The following is a 23,750-nucleotide window of genomic DNA, read 5'->3' on the forward strand; positions in this document are numbered from 1 at the left end:
CCCTCAGTGTTGGTGGGCATTGTCTGATCCGTTAAGGGCCTGAACAGAACAAAAAGGTGGAGGAGTATCCAGTTAACTCTGCCTGGCTGCTGGAGCTGGAACATTGAACTTCTCCTGTCCTCGGTGCTCCTGGTTTTTAGGCCTTCAAACCCAGACGGCAACACTATTGACTCTCTGGCTCTCAGGCCTTTGAACTACACCTCTGGCTTTCCTGGGTCTATAACTTGCTTTCCTGGGTCTATAACTTGTGAACAACAGATCATGGGTCTTTGCATCCTCTAAAATCATGTAAGCCAATACCTTATGATGAGTCTTTAAATACGTGTGTGTGTGTATTTGTATACTTATAAGTACATATGTGTTTATGTATCTGGCACTATTTCTATTTCTCTTGAGAAATCTGACTATAATATAGTAAATGAGATATTTGACTTGACTCTGGCAAGTAAATGTCTTTTTTAACTTTTTGATACTATTCATGATTCCTCTTTGAGAGACGCTCCAAACAAGATGGTGAGCATGTAACTAACTCCAACTTTAGTGATTTATTAATTTTTGTGTTTATAACTTTGGGAATAGACTGAGAAGTGATAGATACTTAACAATGAGGATAATTATAGGATTAATAGAAGAAGATTCAACTTATTTATTAGTTTCAGTACCAATAAATAAGTGAATAAATTTTACTCTAACATTTATTAAGAGCACTAAGTATGTTGAGAACTTTTATAGATAACAAATAAGGGATACTAAATGGCAAGAACTAGTAGCAGCACTGGTCTGGGAGAAGTGTCCTTACATTCTGTTGGGTATCCTTGGCTACAGCTGAAAGGCTTACTCGAAGTAGATAGCAAATATTTGCTGGGGATGGAATCAAAGTGAAACTGTGTGTCTTAAAGTTCTCCAGAAAAGCAGAATTAATAGGAGAGAGATATGTACATATGACATATTATGAGGGATTGGTTCACATGTTTATAGAGGCTGAGAAGTCTCATGATCTGCTGTGCACGCCGGAGACTGGGTGGTTAACAGTGTAATTCAATCTGAGACTAAAAGCCTGAGGACCAGGGAAGCCATAAATCACAGTCCGAAGGCAGAAGATGAGATGAGACGTCCCAGCTCAATTAGTGAGCTGTGAGCCATGTGTGTGGGAGGCAAGCCTGTGGGGAATTCAGCTGGTGTACTGAGATAAGGTGGGTTGCAACATGTGAAAAGCTCATGTCTAGAAAAGAAAGGGATTGGAAGAGAGAAAAGAAAATTTGTGGAGAATGAAGATAAATGGAAACTTTACACTCCCTAAATGCCCCCCTTCCTCCATTTTTTTTTGCAGAGATTGTTTTGCTAGATTTCTAGAAAAGAGAGATGAACACTTTTTAAAACTCTGAAGAAAGAAATGGGCAGAACAGAATACTGGGAGTAAGAAATGCTATAATTAAAGTCCATTTATTAACAGCTGTGTGGGCCTCGTACTTTCTTATTCTAGAGTCCCGTAAATGACCTAGGAGCTGCATTGTATTTATTAGAACTAAAAAAAATCACTGTAAGTAACATATACATTTAGGAGGAGAAGGATTTGTGAAAGGTTTTATAAATATAGGATAGATATATACCCTACTTGAAAGCTTTCTGTCTCTTCATTTTGAATTATGTTAGTGGTATCTATGTTCTATAACCACATCCCACTCACCCTCAGGCAAAGACAATAAAATACCTACTGATTACCTAAAATCACCAGGTCCAAACTCTTCATTTTCCTATCAGTTTATTGTTGTACATATGAGGTACCATGCTACTATCAGACTTATATCCAGGTTTTTTATTTTAAAAAACTCAGAGAAAAAAATGTTTCCAGTAATTTTCATTCAATGTGAATGACAAGAATATTATAGCTATAAACATTGAAATAACCATTTCATTTCTTCCTGAGGAAGTTTCATATTTTAAACAATGAAAAAGGGAATTCTATACAAAGCTAGTTTTAAATCACATTATCTCTCATTATTCTTTCATATGCATTTATGTTATTTTCAGATTAGCATATTAACCAGTTGGAGTATATAATGTGGAAAGTATGCATGTCCTCTAGAATTTGATGCTGTCTTCAAGACACATTGAGTGGTCAAAAATCCTTTCACAGCTTTGCTGCTCTAGGTAGTATAATACATGTACTTGTGAATGAATAAATTTTGGTAAGATCTCTTCCTTTTTCTTCTGCCTTTATAGAAACATGGAGTATGATTTTGACATCTGTTTGAAAGGATAAGGTGTTCAGTCAACTCGATCTACCTAGACAAAATTATGCCATTAGCAGCTTTGCTTAGTAGTTCAAATGTACATCTTACCATTAAAGCATAAATATGAGTTTTCCCTTTTTTTCTTATTATAATAAATGTCATTGCCAAATGAAAACAGCACTGTATATAACTGCTGGGGCCTATTCTTGCTACGTTTAACCCTCCTAAGCCAGTTTCTTAAAGTGGTGGAGATGGAAGACTATGGTAATTTTCCTAGCACGTCTAGCATGTGCTGCTTCAAAAGAGACAGCAGTAAGCATGAAGACTGTGTTTTCCATATTTGTTCAAATGACTTTGATTTTGCTTTTAAAGAGTCTTAAAAATTGGTTATTTTTCCAATTCTTTCTGCTAATAGTATATTTAAAAATTAGTATATTCTTTAGGTACATAAAACTTAAAAAAATTAGTAATTACATACATTTCAAAATTTATAGTAAGTGGATCTCACAATTTGTTTTCTAATTAGTAATTGATAATTTTACACATTACAATGACAATGAAAATAGCTTTTCCTCTCATTTTTTTTCTAATCATAGCTTTGATAATATTTTATAAAGGCTTATATTCATAGCAGGGAATCAATTTACTACTTAAATTTTATGTACATGCAAGTACATTTAAAAATTAAGTAGGCTGGGCATGGCGGCTTACGCCTGTAATCCCAGTGCTTTGAGAGGCTGAGGTGGGTGGATCATGAGGTCAGGAGTTCGAGATCAGCCTGGCCAACATGGTGAAACCCCATTTCTGCTACAAATACAAAAATTAGCTGGGTGTGGTGATGTGCGCCTGTAATTCCAGCTACTCAGGAGGCTGAGGCAGGAGAATTGCTTGAACCCAGGAGATGGAGGCTGCAGTGAGCTGAGATTGTGCCACTGTACTCCAGCCTGGGCAACATAGCAAGACCCCCCACCCCCACCCCCAAATTAAGTAAATATTAACAGGAAAATAAGTATGATGTATTCTTTTCCTTTTTGAATACTTTCTTAACCATATATATTATTTACAATTTAAATGTAAATATATTTCAAGAGCCATGACTTGCTCATCTTTGTACTTCCTGCATTTAATTTAGTAGCTAACCCATGTTACCTATGTTCTGCTATCTTCCACCAGAGTAATGGGTGAGATATTTTTGAAAATGGACCTCTACTCCACTTACATTTCTTTGCTGTATATCAAAATTATCATTGCAAACATTAGATTACAAATAATATATTAATTTGTTTTTGTTATAAATCTCTACATCACATAATTTTATTTTGAACTATCTTGGAAAATGGAATTTTTAAATAATCTAAATGTAAATAGCCTAACCACATCATCTAGGGAAACTGTTTTTAGTTTTTATTTAATAGGTTTTGTTATGGGGAGCATTAAAAAAAGGTATTCACATTTAAAAGTCAACCTGTTTCTGGAGATGACACATACCTCAGACTCTAGACATGCATTTCTGTAGAACTAGTGAGGACTACTGGAATAAATTCACAGCTTACAGCAAGTGGACACAGAATTCTCAATGACATGTCTTTAGATCCCTACAATTTCTCCCCTATAGAGGATTCAGTCAGAATACTTCACATGGTTATTTACTGTTTTGGCATACTGAGTGTGTTTCTATTTACCATCTACAGCTTTACAATATATAACTCAGTATAACAATTATATTGTGATGGAAGAGTTAGTAATTTTTACATATATTCACTAGACTATATATATGAAAAAAATCACTTTTCTTTAGCTATAGCACTTATCTTTTTTTTTTTTGGTGCAGATAAAGCTCATATATAACTTTTCCACTCTCTGATCTAGTACAAATTATAACTTAGAATTATTTCTAAATACTTCAGTGGATTGAAATTTTGGCAAGCATTTTGCATGGGTGTTATGCTTTTGACATTTTATGCTACATTGTGATGTTTATGTTGCTGCTCATTTCGTAGGACACTTTTTAGAATCAAAGAATAAGAAAACATTGTACAGGCAAACAGTGGTCTAGAAATCTACAGAGACACAATCTTAGTTGACATATAAAAGTGTAAATATTACTATGAAGTGGAACAGTTCTGCATTTGTGTTTGATGTTTATGTTGGTTGCAATTGGCTTCCACACGAGTGCGCAGTAGTCTACAATAATCCCACAGGCTCAGATATGGGTTAAGAGAAAGGCCATGGGCCTCAAGGCTTGTAACAATACTCTTTCTTTTTTCTCATCATCCACATGCCAGCACATGGAAGAAACTTTGTTCTTTTTTCTCATTGGAAGAGGTATATTTTTCAACTGCCTTTTGGTAGCTTCTGGAAGCTTTGGAAAAGGTGTGTTCTACATGGAAGATGAAGTCTCAAGTTTTCGCTCAGTGCTATCTTAGTTTCTGCAGCTCCTGTCTCAGCCAGGATGGCAGAGGCTGACCCAGTTTGTGCAGCAGCTTGGAGAGTTCCACATTGTGATCTCGATAGTAGCTTGACAGAAACGTCCTGCTCTAAGTGGAGAGGAGGAGAAAATTTTACATTTTATTTTGTTTATTATATTTCATATATTTTGACTATGTTGAAGTGTCAAGTATACCAGATCTGGATTAAAATTTGTATTATTAAGCATGTGGACTATTTATTTAGCACATCCTATGTTATTTTACTGACAGTCTTGGGTACTGGCATTTCATATTAGGAAGAGGCAAATGACACGGTGATAGTACTGCCCACTCTAATCCCTCCTACACTATTAAAGACCTCTTTACTATTATCTCCTTTCTGGATATTATTTTCACAAAATCAGCCACTCCCTAAATAAACCCAATGTGGATTACTCAGTAACCTTGTTGAGAAGAAATGATATCCTGAAAAGTTGTGTTTTTCTTATCTTTCCCTATTTTAGACCAGAGTAAAATAAAATGCTAAGAAAGATATTCTGCCATGTCTCTTAAACATTTTAGCTTTAATAAATTTGCAGGGAAATAGCTTTGATATCAATGTAGATGATATACTTTATATTACTTTCTTGAAATACTATAGAAATTGTATGTTAGTTTCTTCTAACGTTTTAGGATTGTTTTCAAAGTGCTCTGAAGTTATATTTTAATAATCAGCTAAAGAAAATTGGAGTTCTGAAAATGCAATTTGTTTATCAAAACAGCAGAAACCCCCTCTCTCTTCTATATATGATTTAATTAAGAGTTTACTGCAGACAGTCCCTGTATCTATCAGGCAAGGCACAAAATATGGTCCTCAAGGTCTTGTTAGATAAAGTATTCAAATAAGTTTAACCCACCTTAGCATCCTCAGACAGTCTTAGGGTTCTTAATGTAATATATTAATTGTGGGGGAAATATCCCAAATCATATTTTAATTTTTGAGATCTAAAAAGATTACAAATCATAATCTACTTGCATTCTTATATTGAAACTATATACTAACTAGACAAATAATAAATAACAATATAGGGAAATCTTAATATATGTCAAATAAGCATTAAACTAAAAATGTGGGGTATGGAAATTGAGAAACTGTAGCATTAAATAATCGCCATGTCACCATTCTGAACAGAATAAACACAAAGTGCTTATACTGCAAAGTGTGTGTCTACATTCCCCAACATCTAAATTATCTGCTAGTCTAATAGATGTTGGGAAATATATTAATTCTTTCATTTTATTAGCATTTTAACAGCTCGAAACATAGTGTGTGTGTATATATATATATATATATATATATCAGTAATTCATTATTGCCCAGAGCACACTTACTACAACAGAATGACCCAAGCAGTGAAAAAAAAATATAAATCTTTAAAAAAAATTTTTTTTGAGAAAGAGTGTCATTCTTGTTGCCTACGCTTGAATGCAATAGTGTTGCCTGGCTCACTGCAACCTCCACCTCCCAGATTCTAGCGATTTGAGTAGCTGGGATTACAGGTGCCTGCCAGCATGCCCGGCTAAATTTTTTTTTGTATTTTTAGTAGAGATGGGGTTTTACCATATTGGCCAAGCTGATCTCGAACTCCTGACCTCAAGTGATCCACCCATCTTGGCCTCCCATAGTGCTGGGATTACAGGTGTGAGCCACCGTGCCTGGCCAAAAATAGAAATCTTTTGGTCTTATTTTTCCTTTCCAACTGATAACATTTCCTGTCCTGGTTTCAGTTAACATTTATGCTAAAATTTTTGTGCAGGTATCATTTTTTTGGAATGAGATACTATCTTTTCGTTCTTATTCAGAATGTCAAATTCTGTTGTTTTCCTTTATTCTTGCATGACAGGTGATGCTATATTGCAGGTAAAATCAAAACAACCTACCTGTACTGATATTGAAATGGAACTTTTAGTTTTTAGAAAGGCTGAAATTTGGCTTTAGTTTTTTAAGAAAATAGATGATATTATTTGTTATCATTTTGCTGGTTGAGTTTGTATTTTCAAGCTCTATGCTTACATCAGAATCCATTGGAGGGTATTTTCTTCCTTTGCTCTTTCCAAGGCATTTTGTTTTACCTTCTTCCAGCAACTGACACCAGAAACCTTTATGAGAATCAAACCTAAAAAAATAAAATGAAACATATACACACAAAAAACCAGAAAATCATTTTTCAACCGATTTATATGACATAGTGACCAATACATAAATATTTTATTTGCATAACAATCTATAACCAGAGCAATTGAATTTATTTTTTACTATATTCCTTTGCATAAAGTCTGTTGGCATACTTCTAAATTCTCAGTCCATCTGTCATATTTGTGAGTTTGCCAGGTTCCTAATAGAAAAATTGTCAGCAGGTCTCCTATTAATAGAAATTAATAAGGCTACCTCCTTCATCTGGAAGGAAAAACTTTATCAATTTTCAATTTTTTTGTAGGGATTAAAAACAAGGCAGTCTTCATCCATGTCTATGGATTTAGAGGCAACTTGTATCACACAACTACAAGGTAATAGAAGAGAAAAGGTTTCAGTGTATCATGGGGTGATTACTTTTAGGATTCTCTAGCTATAGAGCTACTTTCTTCTCTTTGTATGAGCTCTGTATTAAAGTAATAGCACCTATAAATGAACTTTTTATGCCATAATTATAATAAACAATAATAGCACATTAAATCTTACCAAATGATTTCATGTAACTTTCTCATTTGAGGTTTCATTCTAACACTTAAGGATTTGGTGTGAAGGATTCTTCCCATTTTATAGCATACTGTTTTGCTCTTATAAACATGTGCCAAGTATTAGTTGAACAAAAAATGAGGAAGGGGAAAATGTTTGTCAAGCTTAATTTATCTTGTACTATATACTTCAATATTCAGGGCCTCCTGATTCTAGGTTTAGGGCTTTTTCTTTTTTACTCCTCTCTGAGTGCATTTTATATTATTATTCATTGTAAATAAAGCACTAATTTGTATGTTCAGATATAAAAGTGAAAGTAATAGCAATGATAATTCCTTTACATAGCTTTTGATATTCAATAATTCTATTGCCATTTTTCTTCCCAACTGGAATTATTACTTCAGATGATGTTTTTGTTTGCTTTTAATCTGTTCCACTTCTAGGAATGCTACTTCCAACACTTTGCTTACATTTATAATGTGAAAACCTGAAATACCTAGGGTGGCAGTTAACAAAAAATATGTGCAATGGCTGCACATTTAAAACTACCAAATAATGTTAAGAGAAATTTTAGAAAAAAAAAATAGAAAAAAAGTGGAGCTATGCCATGATCATAAATCAGAAGACTATTTTTAAAATACCAAGTTTCTCCAAATTTATCTATAGATTCAGTGTTATTCCTATCAAAACTCTAGTGAACTATATTTTAGGTAGAAACTGAAAATTATTCTAAAGTACGTATAAAAACGTAAAGGAAGCAGACAAGCTAAATCAATCGGAAAACAAACACAAATTTGGAGATCTTATACTATTTAATTTCAAGACTTACTGTAATTCTACAGAAATGAAGATTGTACTGTGTTGACATCAGTGAACCAATGGATCAATGGAACGAAATAAAGAGTTCAGAAGTAAATCTTCACATCTATGGTCAACTGATTTTCAAAAAATAGTTGCCAAGGTTAGTCAATGGGAAAGGATTAGTCTTTTAAATTGCACAAGAAAAATGGGATATCTATATGAAAAAGTGAACATTGACCCTTACCTCATGTTGTATATAAAAATTAACTTGAAATGTATTATTGAGCTATACCTAAACTATAAAAATTTAAAAATATATAGCTAAAATTATTAAAATTCTGAAAGAAAACAGGGAAAAAGCACAGAAAATTTTGTAACCTTGGGTTAGTTAAAAATTTCTCAAGATGAAGCATAAAGGAAAAATAATAATAATAATTGTGAATTCATCAAAATTTAAAATTTTGCTCTTTTAAAGACACTTAAGAAAATGAAAAGGGAAGCCACAGAGTGGGAGAAAACATTTGTAAAAAATATATCTAATACAGAACTTGTATTCAGAATATATAACTCAATATAAAGATAAAAATATCAATACAAACTGCATAAAAGATTGGAACAGACTTGGCGCAGTGGCTCACACCTGTAATCCCAGCACTTTGGGAGGCTGAGGTGGGCAGATCACCTGAGGTCAGGAGTTTGAGACCAGCGTGACCAATATGAAGAAACCCCCATCTTTACTAAAAACACAAAATTAGCCAGGCATGGTGGTGCATGCCTGTAATCCCAGCTACTCAGGAGGCTGAGGCAGGAGAATCACTTGAACCCAGGAGGCAGAGGTTGCAGTGAGCTGATACCATGCCATTGCACTCCAGCCTGGGCAACAAGAGCAAAACTCTCTCTAAAAAAAAGAATGGAACAGACACTTCACTAAAGAACACATATGAATGGTCAATGAACAAATGAAAATTTGCTGAACATCATTTGTCATTAAGGAAATACAAATTAAAATCACAAATTGAATAGCACTGTACACCCACTAGAATGACTGAATTTAAAAATACCAAGTGTTGGCAAAGATGTGGAATAAACAGAATTGTTGGTAGAAATTGAAACTATTTCAACTTTACTTTGTAAAATTTCTTAGAAATTAAAATACATAACTACTATATGACCCACCAAACCCATTTCTATGTTTTTACTCAAAGGCAATGAAAATGTATGTCCACACAAAGATCTTTACACAAATGTTCACAGTAGCTTTGTTCATGATAGCCAAAAAATGCAAATTACTCATGTCATCAACTGGTGAAAAGATAAACAAATTGTGGTACATCCATAAAATGGAGGACTACTTAACAATAATAAAGAATTGACTCCTGATAGATGTAGCAACATAGAGGAAACTCAAAAGCCTTATGCCAAGTGGAACAACATAGCTTGATGACTGCCAGGGAGAAAGTGTTGGCCGCAGAGAAGCATGAGGAAACTTCTTAATGGAAATGTTCTATATCTTGATTTTGCTGGTACAAAACTACTGTATACATTTGTATTCATCAATTGCATAATTACAAGGGGTGATTATATGTACATTATATATTAACAAAACATTTAAAATAATAGTGTTATTTAATGTGTGCATGTGTAGTCTACATGCAGCTGATCTTGTGGAATTTATAACTCTAGCTCTATGAAAAGAATGCAAACCTAGATTTCTGCCTCTGTAAGACTTTGTGTATTAGAGAGAATAATCACATTCCATTTATGAAAAGCCTGGTTTCTCATCATTATTAAAGCAATCGTGTCAGATCAGGACACAAAATTTTCTGTCTTCATGCTGTTTATATTCTTGTTTGAATCAATAAGGCACCTGAATAAATTAGTGCTATATTCAGAATTACAAAGAGATCATTAATAAAGACTGTATTATTTAAATAATCTGTACATGAAAGCCTTTGGGAAACTGTAATACAACATTTCTGGAAGTCTGCAATTGATGTAATATTTTTCATTAACATTTTGCTATCAGCAATTTTCAAAATCGAATTCTGACTCATTTTAAGTATTCAAGTGATCAAAATTCAGAATCCAGACCAGTTATTATTTTTTGCTAATGTAGCTTGCTGTAGATACATAACTGGAACATATATATGCTGTGTGTTAAAATGAGTAGTCTTCTGAGAGAAAGTTTTTCTAAGAAACATTGAACTCCACACATGCTAAAATTAAGAATCAAAAGAAAAATAGGTTTCTCTTTTATCTCTGCTAATTAATTAGATCTTATGCAGCAGGTGTCATGCTGAGCTTTACTGAGAAAAAAAATTATGTGTGTAGCTGGCACCTGGGCTAGGCATCTGTATGCATAAACTCATAGGCAATGGTGTGTGTCAGGGTGCAAATGAGAAGGAGAATCTGGAAAGGAAAGCATGTTTATTTACCCGATGGCCTGAGGAATTGGGTCTGGTCCTGCATAGAGAACTGTCATAGATAGATGAAGGCACTACTGTTCACTGCAGGTCTTATGAGTTTGGGACACAAGTGATACTATTTCAGAGCCCAAATGAAGAAGTGTAATAGAAGATGGAGAAGGATCTCCCCACATCTATTCAGAAAGCAGCAGTGTTTCTCTGAAGTCTGGTGGAACAGCTAGGAAACAATCTGTTTATGTAAGCACTGGCAACCATTGTCATGGCTGGGACCCTCCTTTCAAGGCTTTTAGGCAGTGAACATGTTGGAAAAGTGTTGATGTATTGTTTAGTGCCCACATCTATGGCTACCCTAACCTGGAGGTGGGGATACTTTGTTTATTATTGTGTCTCCAGAATCATGCATATAATAGTTATCTATAAAGTTTTGTTGATTTAAAGAGTAAAACAAGAAATGGATAAGAATGGCTCTTGAGCTTGTATGGAATGTCACCTGGGATGTTTAGAAGTAACTGTAAAAGACTTGTGGGCAGGGGCACCAAGATTCTCTAATGATTCAACCTCTAAACAGTGACATTTTTTTTGAGATGGAGTTTCACTCTTTCACTCAGGCTGGAGTGAAGTGGCATGATCTCAGCTCACTGCAACCTCTACCTCCTGGGTTCAAGCAATTTTCCTGCCTCAGCCTCTCTAGTAGCTGGGGTTATAAGTGTGCACCACCATGCCTGGCTAATTTTTGTGTTTTTAGTAGAGATGGGGTATTACCATATTGGTCAGGCTAGTCTCGAACTCCTGACTTCAGGTGATCCACCCGCCTGGGCCTCCTAAAGTGCTAAAGGTTTATAGGTGTGAGCCACATCGTCTGGCTGACACTTTTATATTAATAAAAACATGACTTTATTTCTACTCTTATTCAGGTTAATTCTACAAAGCATTCAGATTACATTTAGAAGACTAAAGTATAACTGAAATGCCTTTACATTGAAAAATCTATTTTTTTTTTTTGAGACGGAGTCTTCTTCTGTCACCCCAGTCTGGAGTGTAATGGTGTGATCTCGGTTCACTGCAACCTTTGCCTCCCGGTTCAAGTGATTCTCCTGCCTCAGCCTCCTGAGTAGCTGGGACTACAGGCACACACCACCACACCTGGCTATTTTTGTATTTTTAGTAGAGATGGGGTTTCACTATGTTGTCCAAGATGGTCTTGATCTCCTGACCTCGTGATCCGTCTGCCTTGGCCTCCCGAAGTGCTGGGATTATAGGCATGAGCCCGAATAACCATTTCTATGGGTGAATACTGAATTGCAAATAGCAATTCAGTAAATTTCAAAATCAAAATACCATCATGTAGATGTTACTAATACAGGATAAGCATAGAAATTTTTTAAATTAGTTCTCTTCTGGCAAACAAAAAAAATGATTCCTTTAATCAGTTTATGATTTAAGGAATCAGTTTAATGATACATATTTTAACAACCTTTTTTGAGATATTATTTACATATTGTTAAATGTACAAGTCAGCAAGTTTAAATTATATTTAGCAAGTTTATATAATTGTACAATTGTCACCACAATCTGGTTTTAGAACATTTCCACTATCCCTCCAAAACCCCAATTTTTGCCACCCATTGCAGTGAATCCCTGCTGTCATCCCCAGTTTCCGATATACTCTTTCTAACTCTACATTTGTCTCTTTTCTGGACATTCCTTTTTTTTTTTTTTTTTTTTGCTGGTGTGGATATAGCAAATCCATTCACCCGTTGAAGGACATTTGTATTGTTTCTAGTTTTTTAGCTCTTACGAATAATGCTATAATCATTCCCTTACAAGATTTTGCGGACTTGGGTTTTCTTCTATTTGGGGGTAGATTCATAGAAGTGAAATTAGATTGTTTGGATTTTAAGATTCTGTTTAGGTTTTAAGAAACTACAAAACTGCTTTCCAAAGTGGCCATATATTATGAATTACTATCAGCAGTGTGTGAGGATTCCAGTTTCTCCACATATTTGCCAACATTTGTGAAATGGTTTGGCTCTGTATCCTCACCAAATTGTAATGATACCCACTGTCAAGAGCAGGACCACCTGGTCCTGAATTACCTCCACCTGGTCCTGCCCTTGTAATAATTATAATAATCCCCAGGTGTCAAGGGCAGGACCAGGTGGAGGTAATTCAATCATGGGGATGGTTTCTCCTATGCTGTTCTTGAGGTAGTGAGTGAGTGCTCACGAGAGCTGATGGTTTTATAAGCATCTGGCATTTCCCCTTGGGGGCGCTTATTCTCTCTTCTGCCTCTTTGTGAAGAGGTGGCTTTTGCCATGATTGAGTTTCCTCAGGCCACCCCAGCCATGTGAAACTGTGAGTCAATTAAACCTCTTTTTCTTTCTTGCTTGCTTGCTTTCTCTCGCTCTCTCTTTCCGTCTTTTTCCCTCTCTTTCTTCCTTCCCTTCCTCCTTTTTTTTTTTTTTTACATAGTTTTGCTCTTGTTGCCAAGGCTAGAGTGCAATGGTGTGATATTGGCTCACTGCAACCTCCACCTCCCAGTTCAAGTGATTCTCCTGCCTCAGCCTCCTGAGTAGCTGGGACTACAGGCGCCTGCCACCATGCTGGCTAATTTTTTGAGTTTTTAGTAGAGATGAGGTTTCACCATGTTGGCCAGGCTGGTTTCATAAACTTCTGACCTCAGGTGACCCACCTGCCGTGGCCTCCCAAAGTGCTGCGATTATAGGCATGGGCCTCCCTGCCCAGCCTAAACCTCTTTCCTTTATAAATTACCTATTCTCAGCTGTTTCTTCCTAGTAGCATGAGAAGGGATTAATACAGAAATTGGTCTTGTCTTTTGGATGACAGCCATGCTAACGGGTATGTACGGGTATTTTAATGTTATTTTAATTTGCATATCTTTATGATCACATATTTACGAAGAAAAGTGACATTCAGTGCATCTGAAGATGGATTTTATTCATAATAAAGTCTGAGACAACTTATATAGTTCCTTTAAAGGTTCTAGTTTTTTTTTTTTTTAAGGAAGTACTTCCTGTTAATATCCTATTCACTAGTAAAAGTTCACAGTATTGTTTTTCTATGGTTCTAACATCCTGTGCCAATATGAGGAGATTAACAGGTTCGCAGTGTAGGTTCCCGAGATAACTGATTGAATTTCAATACTGCCTCCTCACCTTACTTGATGAGTGACTTTTGGCTTAACTTTCCTGTGCCCTGTTTTTTTTAATCTGCAAAAAGTGAGCTAATTCTACCTATTTCATAGTGTTTTTTATGAAGAGAGATATATGTATATATACAGAACATACAAATGTATATTTAGTTTGGACTGTTAAAACCACTTAAAAATTTATCATAAGAAATTAGATTTTTTTCTTTTCACTACTTAGCGTTTCTAGGTATTCTTTCATGACATCCAGCGAACCAATAGATTTTAGTTACTATGGCTACTATAATATACTAATAAGAAAGTTTTAATATAGTAATTGGTATTCACATTTATCTAAAGTGGGTAGGAAAATAATTCCTGGGCAATATAAATTTTCTTGCCAAGGAAATTATATTAAAAGTCGTTGAAGTTCTGAACCTTGAAGCAGCTTCAGTCCTTCATGACTTAGCCTAACCTTTATCCACAAAACAGTTATACTAAACGCCTGGCTTTCAAGTTCTCATTGCCCATTTATTGATGTTTCAAAGTGAATTAGTACTAAAAATTCATATAACAGAGTCTGGTTTCATTCATCTTGACAAATAAGTTAACTGACTGAGACATAAAGATGCCAGGTTCAGGTATTTAGCTAATTAATATTTCTAAACATGAAGACATCTGTTTAGAAATCATACCTAGCATTGATGGCTAGGTATAATTGTGAATAGATATATTCATGGCAAAACTAAAAGTTCATATTTTTCATTTTAGTGTATACAAATTAGCACAATTTCATGCTAAGCATTGTTTTTTTCTGTCTTATTTCAAATGATTGCTTCAAAACACTATATAACACATATCACAAAAGCTAATGTCAGTATATTAATCCCATTTAGGGATTAAGGGCATGTGGAACAAGAGTTGTAGATTATAATTTACTTGATTGAATGAGAAAATTATTATTTATATCTTTAAAGCTTACTTTGCTTATTTCATTCACACCCACAATCACTGAGAAAATTAGATTATTTAACATTAAATATGTCATTTAACACCCATGTTGACAGTACTAAATCATTTTAAGGCATCACAGATTCTTCAGTGACTTTCGTATGTCTTTGGAAGTCTTGAACCCTTTCTTTAACACTTGTGGAAAAGAATAAACAACAATCTTGACAATGGGGGCTTACTGTGATTCCTCTTGAAAATAGTTTTTATGCTGGAATTTGCTATCTGGAAGATAATAACTTTAAAGATATCTTAAGTTGAAGTACTCCTTCATGCCAAGATTACATAATAAAACATTTGTATAGACCTTGTTTTATTCATTTATTCTATGAGCAAAACACTAGATTTATGTAGCTAGTTGAGAATTCATATTGGTTTGCAGCTTACTATATCCTTGGAGGACTTCCAATGAGAATTTTTTTTAAGCACCAATAAAATAATCTTCATTATCACCAGCAGGAAATTAAGGAGCAATACCAAACTGTACAAAGGATCTTTTGCAAACCGGTATAAATGGCATTTCTGAGGATATATATTTTGTACCTCTAGTCATTGTCAATATTTCCCAAGCACTACAGAAACAACTATCAGTACAGTCACTCTAACAGGAGTAACTAAATTGTGAAGACAGGTTTCAGATAAACAACTGCAAAGGGCATAGGGTGAAGGATGATCAATTTAGACCCAAGACAATGACATGAAACTTCCAAATATTCTACAACTAATGCACTGCCAGGTTTTGCAAGGTGTGTCAGGCCAACTGATGACTGACCAAAACATATAAAAAGGAACTGAATGAAAGCACATTATCTCTATCCGTAGGGTGAGAGCCTGGGTTGCACTGCTGCACCAGAAACTGTGGTTTCAGGGACTGCACATATCTCATGTTGCTACTTCATCCACTGAGACCCCACCAGGTTACAGAATCATATAATCGGTAATTTTAGCTAGATACAGCCCAGGTGCAATGGACCCACACTTCTTTGTATATAGTATGTTGCTTTGATATTCTCTTAAGTTTACACTGCCTTTTCTCAGCAGTGGAGATGAATAAAAAGCTTGCTGCTGAGCTGGCTGCAGAGGGGACAAATACACAGCATGCAGGTCAAGGATTATTCCATAAGAAAAAGCAACTCTGTCTTTATAGAATACTGTACTTCTTTATTTCTGAAATACAATGCTTTGCTACAAACTCCATAAAAAGACCCAAAGATAACATAACTTGAAATAGAAAACTGTTTAGAAAATAAAAGCTTTCTTTTCTAACAGATACTTAAAAAGATATAAAACAGAAAATGGTCTTGAATTTTTAACTGCAAACTGCAATCATCAGCTTTCTTTAAGGTCTAGTAGAATGTTAAATGCCTAAGACCAGTGTCTGTGTTAGTACTTGAACTAAGTGCTACAAAACTCTGACAGTACTCATAGTATAGAAAACACAGAGGTCAGAAGGTTAATAATAACAGCAAAGCATAAATGTCTCTTAGGAAGGAAGCTCAAAACTGCAGAGTTCCACTTACTCCTTTGTCCTCTAAACCAAAATGCCTCCTTACATGTCTTTGTATTTGGTTTGTAGAACATAAAAGCAGTATTTGATGTTTTTCTGCTTATCTCATTTTTTTTTTTCTGCAAAGGTTGATGAAAGGTAAAGGAAACCTACCTCTCACTTTCTAAATTGATATTAAAAAGTACCAAAAAAAAAGGGAAAACTACTTGATCTATGGAACTGAATTTTATACTGAAAAGTGCAATGGAAGAATTCCATAATCATCTTTTTCAGTTTCTTTAAGGCTTAGTCTGTGAGCCTAAGGTAATTAAAAAAAAAAAAAAAAAAAAAACAACAACCCAACTTATAGTGCGAGTCAGGTCCATGATTTAATCCAACTCAGTATCTTCAAGTTGCCCTACACATGTGGGGTAGGAATGAATATAATTCTCCTAAATCTGATTGCCAACCATTTTAAATGGACAGAGAAAGATAGAGGTCTTCTTCAAAAATGCTAAATGGGCTGGGTGTGGTGGCTCATGCCTACAATCCCAGCACTTTGAGAGGCCGAGGTGGGAGGATCATGAGGACAGGAGTTTGAGACCAGCCTGGCCAACATAGTGAAACCTCATCTCTACTAAAAATACAAAAAACAAATTAGTCAGGCATGGTGGTGGGTGCCTGTAATCCCACCTACTTGGGAGGCTGAGGCAGGAGAATTGCTTGAACCTGGGAGGCGGAGATTGCAGTGAGCCGAGATTGTGCCACTGCATTCCAGCCCAGGTGACAGTATGAGACTCCCTCTAAAAAAAAGTAAAAATAAATTTTAAAAAATGCTAAGTGAGGTCCAGAGCCAGCACTAGGGTGAGGTAAGAGAGGCGCCTAGGAACAAATGTCAGGAGGCACTAAGTCTTAGGAGTGTGCACACCTCCGAGAGTGATTGCATTCTTAAATCCTAGTGCCTTGCCCCCAGTCATGGACCTTATAGAGTCAGTTACCTAAGAAAATCACAGGAAACCAGCAAAAAACCATGCAAATGAACAGAAAAATCAAACCAGTGCTTTAACTGCTGAGGCCTCTGAAGGAGAGGTGACAGGGTCAGATGAATAGTGGGTAAAGACAAAGATGCAAAAAAATTAAAAAAAGGATGTATGCTTAGGAGCAATAATAGTACATCTCTCTCTGCTTATTCAATTACCTATGGACTATTTTTTGCTGCCTGATACTGTTTCTGAAAATTACACAAATGAGAGAAGAGTCCGTTCCTAAACTACCTAATCACCGGTTCATACTTCCAAGAGGCCCTGTATTGCTTGTTAAATAGGCTCAGGCTTTACGAACTTATTTCAAGTAACTTCTTTTAAGGTTAGCGGTTTGTTTTAAGATTTACACCTGTTTTATTTCTCTATTTTCCTCCCAGGGAAATCTTTGTACAATTAGGAATCAACACAGGATTTAGGACATTTCTTTATCACACTGTTGCAATTTTTTTTTAAGTAGTTACTGTCAAATTGAAAAAATAACCAATATATGAGGAACAGATAACCTGAAAATTGTATGGCGAAACTGCAATTTCTTTGAAATCAGTTTTTTGCTGAAACTTCAATAAACTAATTCAAATATAAACTTACGTTAAAGCTTCAGAATAATTGTAATGAGGCGAGACTCCTAGAAACTTCTGTACATCATCCATCACTGTAGCAGGATCAGTTCTTAGTTGTTGCCCATCGATAATTAGCAACTAAATTACCAAAGAAATAAAAAAAAAATGCACATTGAAAAAAGACACGTAAACATTCATCCTCATTAATGACCTGGATTAAGAAATAAATCACACCAGTTAAGAACACTCATGGTTTGCAAGCTGAGAAGTCCTGCAAACCCTATGAAAACATAAAAGGCAGTTGCGAGACCAAGAGAGCTTAGAAATGTGACTGAAAAAATCACAAAGGGAAACCAACTTTCAAAACAGGCAAAGCAATGATTTGTCATTCAAGCTGCGGAGTCCTGTAGGAAAGAAGAAAGGTTGTAATGAACTCAGATATAAGATGACAGAGAACATGTCATTCTTCACAATTCCTTTCAGAACTGGCACTGTAAAGGTTGGAGAAATATTTTGATAAGCCATTTGGGGAATGACGTTAGACTCTCAGAAAACCTGAATATGGATAAAGTTCTTCAAGAAACTAAGGAGAAGTTGCTTGTTGCTCTGAGGAGGGTGGACCCTGCAAGATGAGAGGAGACCAGGATTAAAGGCCACAAAGCCTGTAAAGCCGGTCTTGTTTATCTGGACCTCTTCTCTGATATTTCTATTTAGTCTAGACCAGCACTGTTCAGTAGAACTTTGGACGTGTTGGATCTAACATGTAGCTAGTTGATCATTTAAAATGTAGCTACAGCAACTGAGGAACTGAACTTTTCATTTTATTTGATTTTAATATAAATTGAAATAGCCGTATGTGGTAGTGGCTGTCATATTGGACAGCATGGTTCTAGACTTACAGGCATTTGTCATGTCTGATGTGACTGGATTGCTTACACAATCCCACGCGGGGCTGATTTTGTAATCTAGGTTGATCCCTGGCAGATGCGATTCAAGGGGCTTAGAAAAACCCAGGACTTATAAAAAATTCAGCAAGATGGTTCAGAAAGGAAATAATGGCACTTAATTAAGCAAAACAATATTTGTCTTATTTGGTTAAGAGGTTCTCTTTCAAACTTTATTCTCGGAATAAGAATCAGGGACCTAAAGCTTTCTAGGCTTTTTACAACCAGGAGAGGTATGCACAGCAAATAGAGCAGGGAGAATTATCCTGAAATACTCGTGGAAAATTAAACAGTTTTTCTACCTCTGCCTATTTCTCCTTGCAGCAACCTCATTATTTACAACTAAAGAGGAAAAACGAGTAATAGTTTAGTGAGTGAAAATTTTCTTATCCTAAGGCAAAGTCATCAACTTAATGAGATTTGAATATGATGTAAATCCTTATTACTCCATACCTGAAATGGGGGGAAATAAACAAGCCATCTCTCGATGTGGTTGGCATACCACCCTGGGACCAAACATCTCTTCTGCAAGGCTCTGAGCTCCGAGGGTGCGTGGGGCCCTGCTGAGATCACTTCGTAGAAGCTAAATTTCAGGGCTGCAGGGTCTTCATGTGATCTCTGATGCTATGATGAAAAGATGGATAATTAAACTAATCTGAACCATAGGCATAAATAATTAAAAACCAATCTTTGTGACAAGTCTCAAAGCTAAAGAAGTGCCTCACTGCTGGAGAGTTATTTATTTTGAAATTAATAACATGAAAATGTTTGCTTGGAGCATCAGGATTTAAAGTTCTGATACTTATGGGAGTAAATTTTTGAGAACTTTTCTGGTAAAAGTTGAATTCTTATTGATAGGATTCCTTCACCAGCTTTACTGACTTGTTTCCTTAGTGTACATATTTTATTCTGAAAGTAAACTTTCAAAAGCTGCATTAATGCTCCCTTTCCAGTGCATAAGCAAACCATTTATTGTGTCCAGTGACTATCCATAATAGACAAGCACTCTACCTCTGCCAAATAGTTTTGCTCCATCTAGTAATGCAGTTTTAGATTAGAAAAGGCCTATCGGCTCTTTTAAATGGAGAAAGTAGTAGAAAGTCTGACATGTACATTATCTGAAATCCACAGCTTTTATCATACATTGCCTGGTATCTAAAAGCCAAGATTATTTTATCTAATGGTAACCTTTGTGACGAATCAGAATCATTTATTGTGCAGAAAATGCAGAAAGCAGCAATGCAAGTAGGAAAGTGTTTCATAATGGCTCAGGCTCAGGCCCATGGGTGTGAGTAAATCACCTTTTCTTTAAATTGGCCCATAAGTATTCAGGCTTAGTGGTGAGTTTGTGGATGTTTACCACATCTAGTTGAATAGCAGATTTTCTGCAATTGAGGTTCAAATCACTGGACTACAAACTCTCCTAGACTTTGTTAAGGCCTGCATTTTGCCGCTGTGATTTATTTGTAATATTTAGGACGTTTTTGTTAGCTTGCAGCCTTAAAGCCTTCTTTTTCTGTAAATTCCTCATTTTTCAGGGACTAAGTGGTTGCCAAGCTCCAATTTTCTTTCTCTTGGAGTCTATTAAGGCTTATTTCTATTTTCTCCAGAGACTTGGCGGAAAAGGTAAAAGGTGCAAAATCAAATCACTCAATCTGCAGTTTGCTGTATGTTTTGATTTAAAAGATGGCTTCATGTTTAGCATGAATGATTAGTACAGAATTGTGGATTTTAGCTTTCCAAGATGTCTCCACTCCCTATTATTCAGATTATTATCAAAATGCCTATCTAAGTTTTCTCTGCTTTCTATGACCTTTTCCCACTATGTTCCTGCCATAAAACCTTTCCCAACAATCCGTTCTTCCTCTTGAGAACTGCAAAAACTGCTTTTGTTAAGTAGCAAAAGGACTTAGTGATGATGAACTTTATTCTCTAATATTACAATTGTCTAGAATGTAGCTGTTTTAAATCAAATCAGTGAGAAGGGAATATCCTACTCTGGAAGGGAGGACCTAAGCCATGTGGGTCTCTTTAACACAGGAAGTAGTATATCCAGCCTACTTGCAGATTTCAGAATAGGGATTTTTGTACATAGAACATTCTATGTTTGTCTTCACATTATAGTTTCCAAGAAAATAGGACCCTTAGTCTGCTTTTTAGTACTGATCTGATGATAACTCCTTTACATAGCTCTGCATCTATGAAAACACTTCTTCATTTTAATTTTACCTAAATTCTTCCCTTACATATCTTTCCCTTACTTAAAAACGTGCCCATAGTTCTGGTATTTGGACTTCTCTGAGACAGCCATGAATAAATCTGCCTTTTCCCAGGTGGTCTTTGTCACGTGGGCCTTGTCGTTCTGAATAAGTCTGTATGTTCATCACTTATTACTTTCTAATTTATATGTTTGTTTATACATATTTCTCTACTTAGGCTGAAATCAATTTCAAGTATAGCATTGGATATATTTTTCAAATCATACTTAGAACAAAACCTTGCACACAGTAGTCATTAAAATTATTTAATGAATGGATAAACACATGAATAGTAGGAAAACATTTTTTAAATTACAAAACTGAGAAATGAGAACTAAGGATCCTAGAGACTAAAGACACTGACTCCATTAATTTTATTATGTTCTTATGTTAATTTTGACTGCTTCTTATTGAATCCTTCCAACTGGTGGTTAAAATATCACTGAAAGAAGTTTTAAAAGATTATTTCCTATATTTGTAATTTATTATAAAATATATATATATTTTCTATTTGATATATGTCTTATTACTAGAGTTTGTTAAATTACTTCAAAGTGATCATTTCTGTACAAGGTTCTAACCAACCTAAGAAAACAATGGCAATGAGTACACAAGAAACATTTAGACATGTTAGGCTCTCAGGGATGAAGGATTTTTTTCTTTTCTTTTCTTTTCTTTTCTTTTTTTTTTGAGACCATCTCCCTCTGCTGTCTGGGCTGGAGTATATGGTGCTTACTGCAGTCTAAACCTTCCCAGGCTCAGGTGATCCTCCCACTTCAGCCTTCCAAGAAGCTGGGACCACAGGCATGTGCCACCATGCCTGGCTAATTTTTCTTATTTGTGGAGACAGAGTCTGCCTATGATGCTCAGGCTGGTCTTGAGCTCTTGGGCTCAAACAAACTTCCCACCTGAACTACTGGGCTGAAAAAAATCTTCCCACCTTCCAAAGTACTTGGATTACAGGCATAAGCCATCACACCTAGCCTAAAAATTCTTATATTAGCTTTGCCACTAAGCTGTCTCTTTTGTACAAGCAGTTATTTAAGCTCTTTTAGAGCTAGGTCAGCAATTTATGGCCTACTGCCTGTTCAGTAAAGTTTTATTGGAACACGGCAGTGCTTATGCATTTACATATTGTCTATGGCTGCTTTTGAAATACAATGGCATAATTGCCTCAGAGACTGTATAACCCACAAAGACTGAAATTGTTGCTGTCTGACTCTTTATAGAGTACACATGAATTAGATGAAAAAATAATGATTTTAAATTATTACCTTTAAAATGCCAATATATAGAAGCAGAGATATAAAAGTAAGTATTTTCTAATATTTTAATTTAAGTTTCTTTTATTGCATTAATACATTTTATTAAAGAATTAAGTTAATAAAATAAAAAGTGGAGGAAATTTCTCAATGGAAATTAAGAAAAAGGTACCAATTTTTTCATAGATATCAAACAACTAGCAAATCTCTTTTGTGAAAACCTGAGGTAGTGGCTATTGCTAAAAATGATGCTCCATTGTCCATACTCCCCTTCTCCCTATTAGTTTTGTTTGCATTTTCCTTACCTGGTACCAGGAGTATGCTCGGTCTGAAGGGTCAATGAGAATGGTGATGATCTTGGCTTTGGGAACCAGAGAAGCAGCTCTTTTAGGGGCTTCCTCTGAGTGGAAGTAATTGGCACTCTTCTCAAACAAAAAGTCAGTGCTGACATTAGATGGGACTGGGAAGAAATCCATATACCTAGAAAAGGAATATTTTTCTCAAAATAAGACTCTCGTTCATACTCATATTCTGGTGACCAAAGATGTTAAAAGTGTCCCACAAATTCATCTGTTTCCTAAATAAAAGCCTTTTTCTTTACAGCATTTGTCCTCAATAGTTAGCAAAAGAAAACTACCCAGAACACTAATAACGTGTTTGGAAGATTTTTTTGAGGTAAATTTTCTTTGTGTTTTGCTTAATATCAGGAAAAAATATAAGAGATAACAAAAATGTAGAAACATAGTGATTAAACTGAAGCAGTAATTAACCTAACTGTATCAAATGTGTCTGAATGTGGAAACATTATACAGAGAAAAATTCAAGTACTCAAACAAAAAATTTTTATTAAAACAGATGATATGTTCAGTTCAGGCATTTTAAAAGGATTTAGAGGAGATATTTTTTACTTTATTGCAAGTGAAATAATTTCTTTTCCATGTATTATGCCAGTGTTATATTTAATCACATAGTGTCAAAGGTGCAGAGCATATCTGGTATAAATATTGCTTTTTTGCTTAATTTTTATCATATAGAGCCACTTATGTTCCTCTTTAGAATAATTATAGGAGACGTTTAAAAAGTGTGTACATTCCAAATATAAAATCCTAACAAATTTCCCAAGGTCATGTTCTATATCCTTATAGGTAGAGAGAATTCAAATTACCGGCAGAATGAACACAGGGATATCTATAGGGTTTAGCACTGAAATGTAGGATTTTGTTTAAAGTTCCACCTGAATAAAAGTTGTCAAATACAACTAATTCTGCATAGAATAAGAGATATTTCTGAAGCACTAAGGAACATCTTTTAGAGGAAAAGGGCTTTTTTAGAGAGACTATAAAAATATAGCTTCTAGGGATTCTTAAATTTTATGATAATGACCTCAGCCTCCACTACCACCCCCTTCCAATCATAAGCCATTATGACACTGGGC

At 35.2% G+C, this 23,750-nt stretch overlaps 1 protein-coding gene across 5 annotated transcripts in view; it reads right to left on the bottom strand.

Annotated features, from left to right (window-relative positions):
- Positions 1-1,745: 1,745 nt before the first annotated feature.
- The window catches only part of LOC100394816 (N-deacetylase and N-sulfotransferase 3), a 183,433-nt gene continuing 161,428 nt past the window's right edge, over positions 1,746-23,750 (bottom strand). For 3 of the 5 annotated variants that reach the window (XM_078366578.1, XM_008992776.5, XM_035293059.3), the window contains 5 exons: positions 22,621-22,795; positions 19,249-19,419; positions 17,880-17,989; positions 6,717-6,819; positions 1,746-4,766 (listed from right to left, as the gene is read on the bottom strand). In XM_078366578.1, the coding sequence (XP_078222704.1) occupies positions 4,569-4,766; positions 6,717-6,819; positions 17,880-17,989; positions 19,249-19,419; positions 22,621-22,795 (757 nt within the window). In that variant the 3' untranslated portion in view covers positions 1,746-4,568. Of the gene's footprint in view, positions 4,772-6,716; positions 6,820-17,879; positions 17,990-19,248; positions 19,420-22,620; positions 22,796-23,750 lie in introns of all 5 variants that reach the window. The other 2 variants (XM_078366579.1, XM_002745449.6) reach the window with 1 other exon arrangement.

The sequence above is a fragment of the Callithrix jacchus genome, chromosome 3, assembly GCF_049354715.1.
Source record: "Callithrix jacchus isolate 240 chromosome 3, calJac240_pri, whole genome shotgun sequence".
Taxonomy (NCBI): Eukaryota; Metazoa; Chordata; class Mammalia; order Primates; family Cebidae; genus Callithrix; species Callithrix jacchus.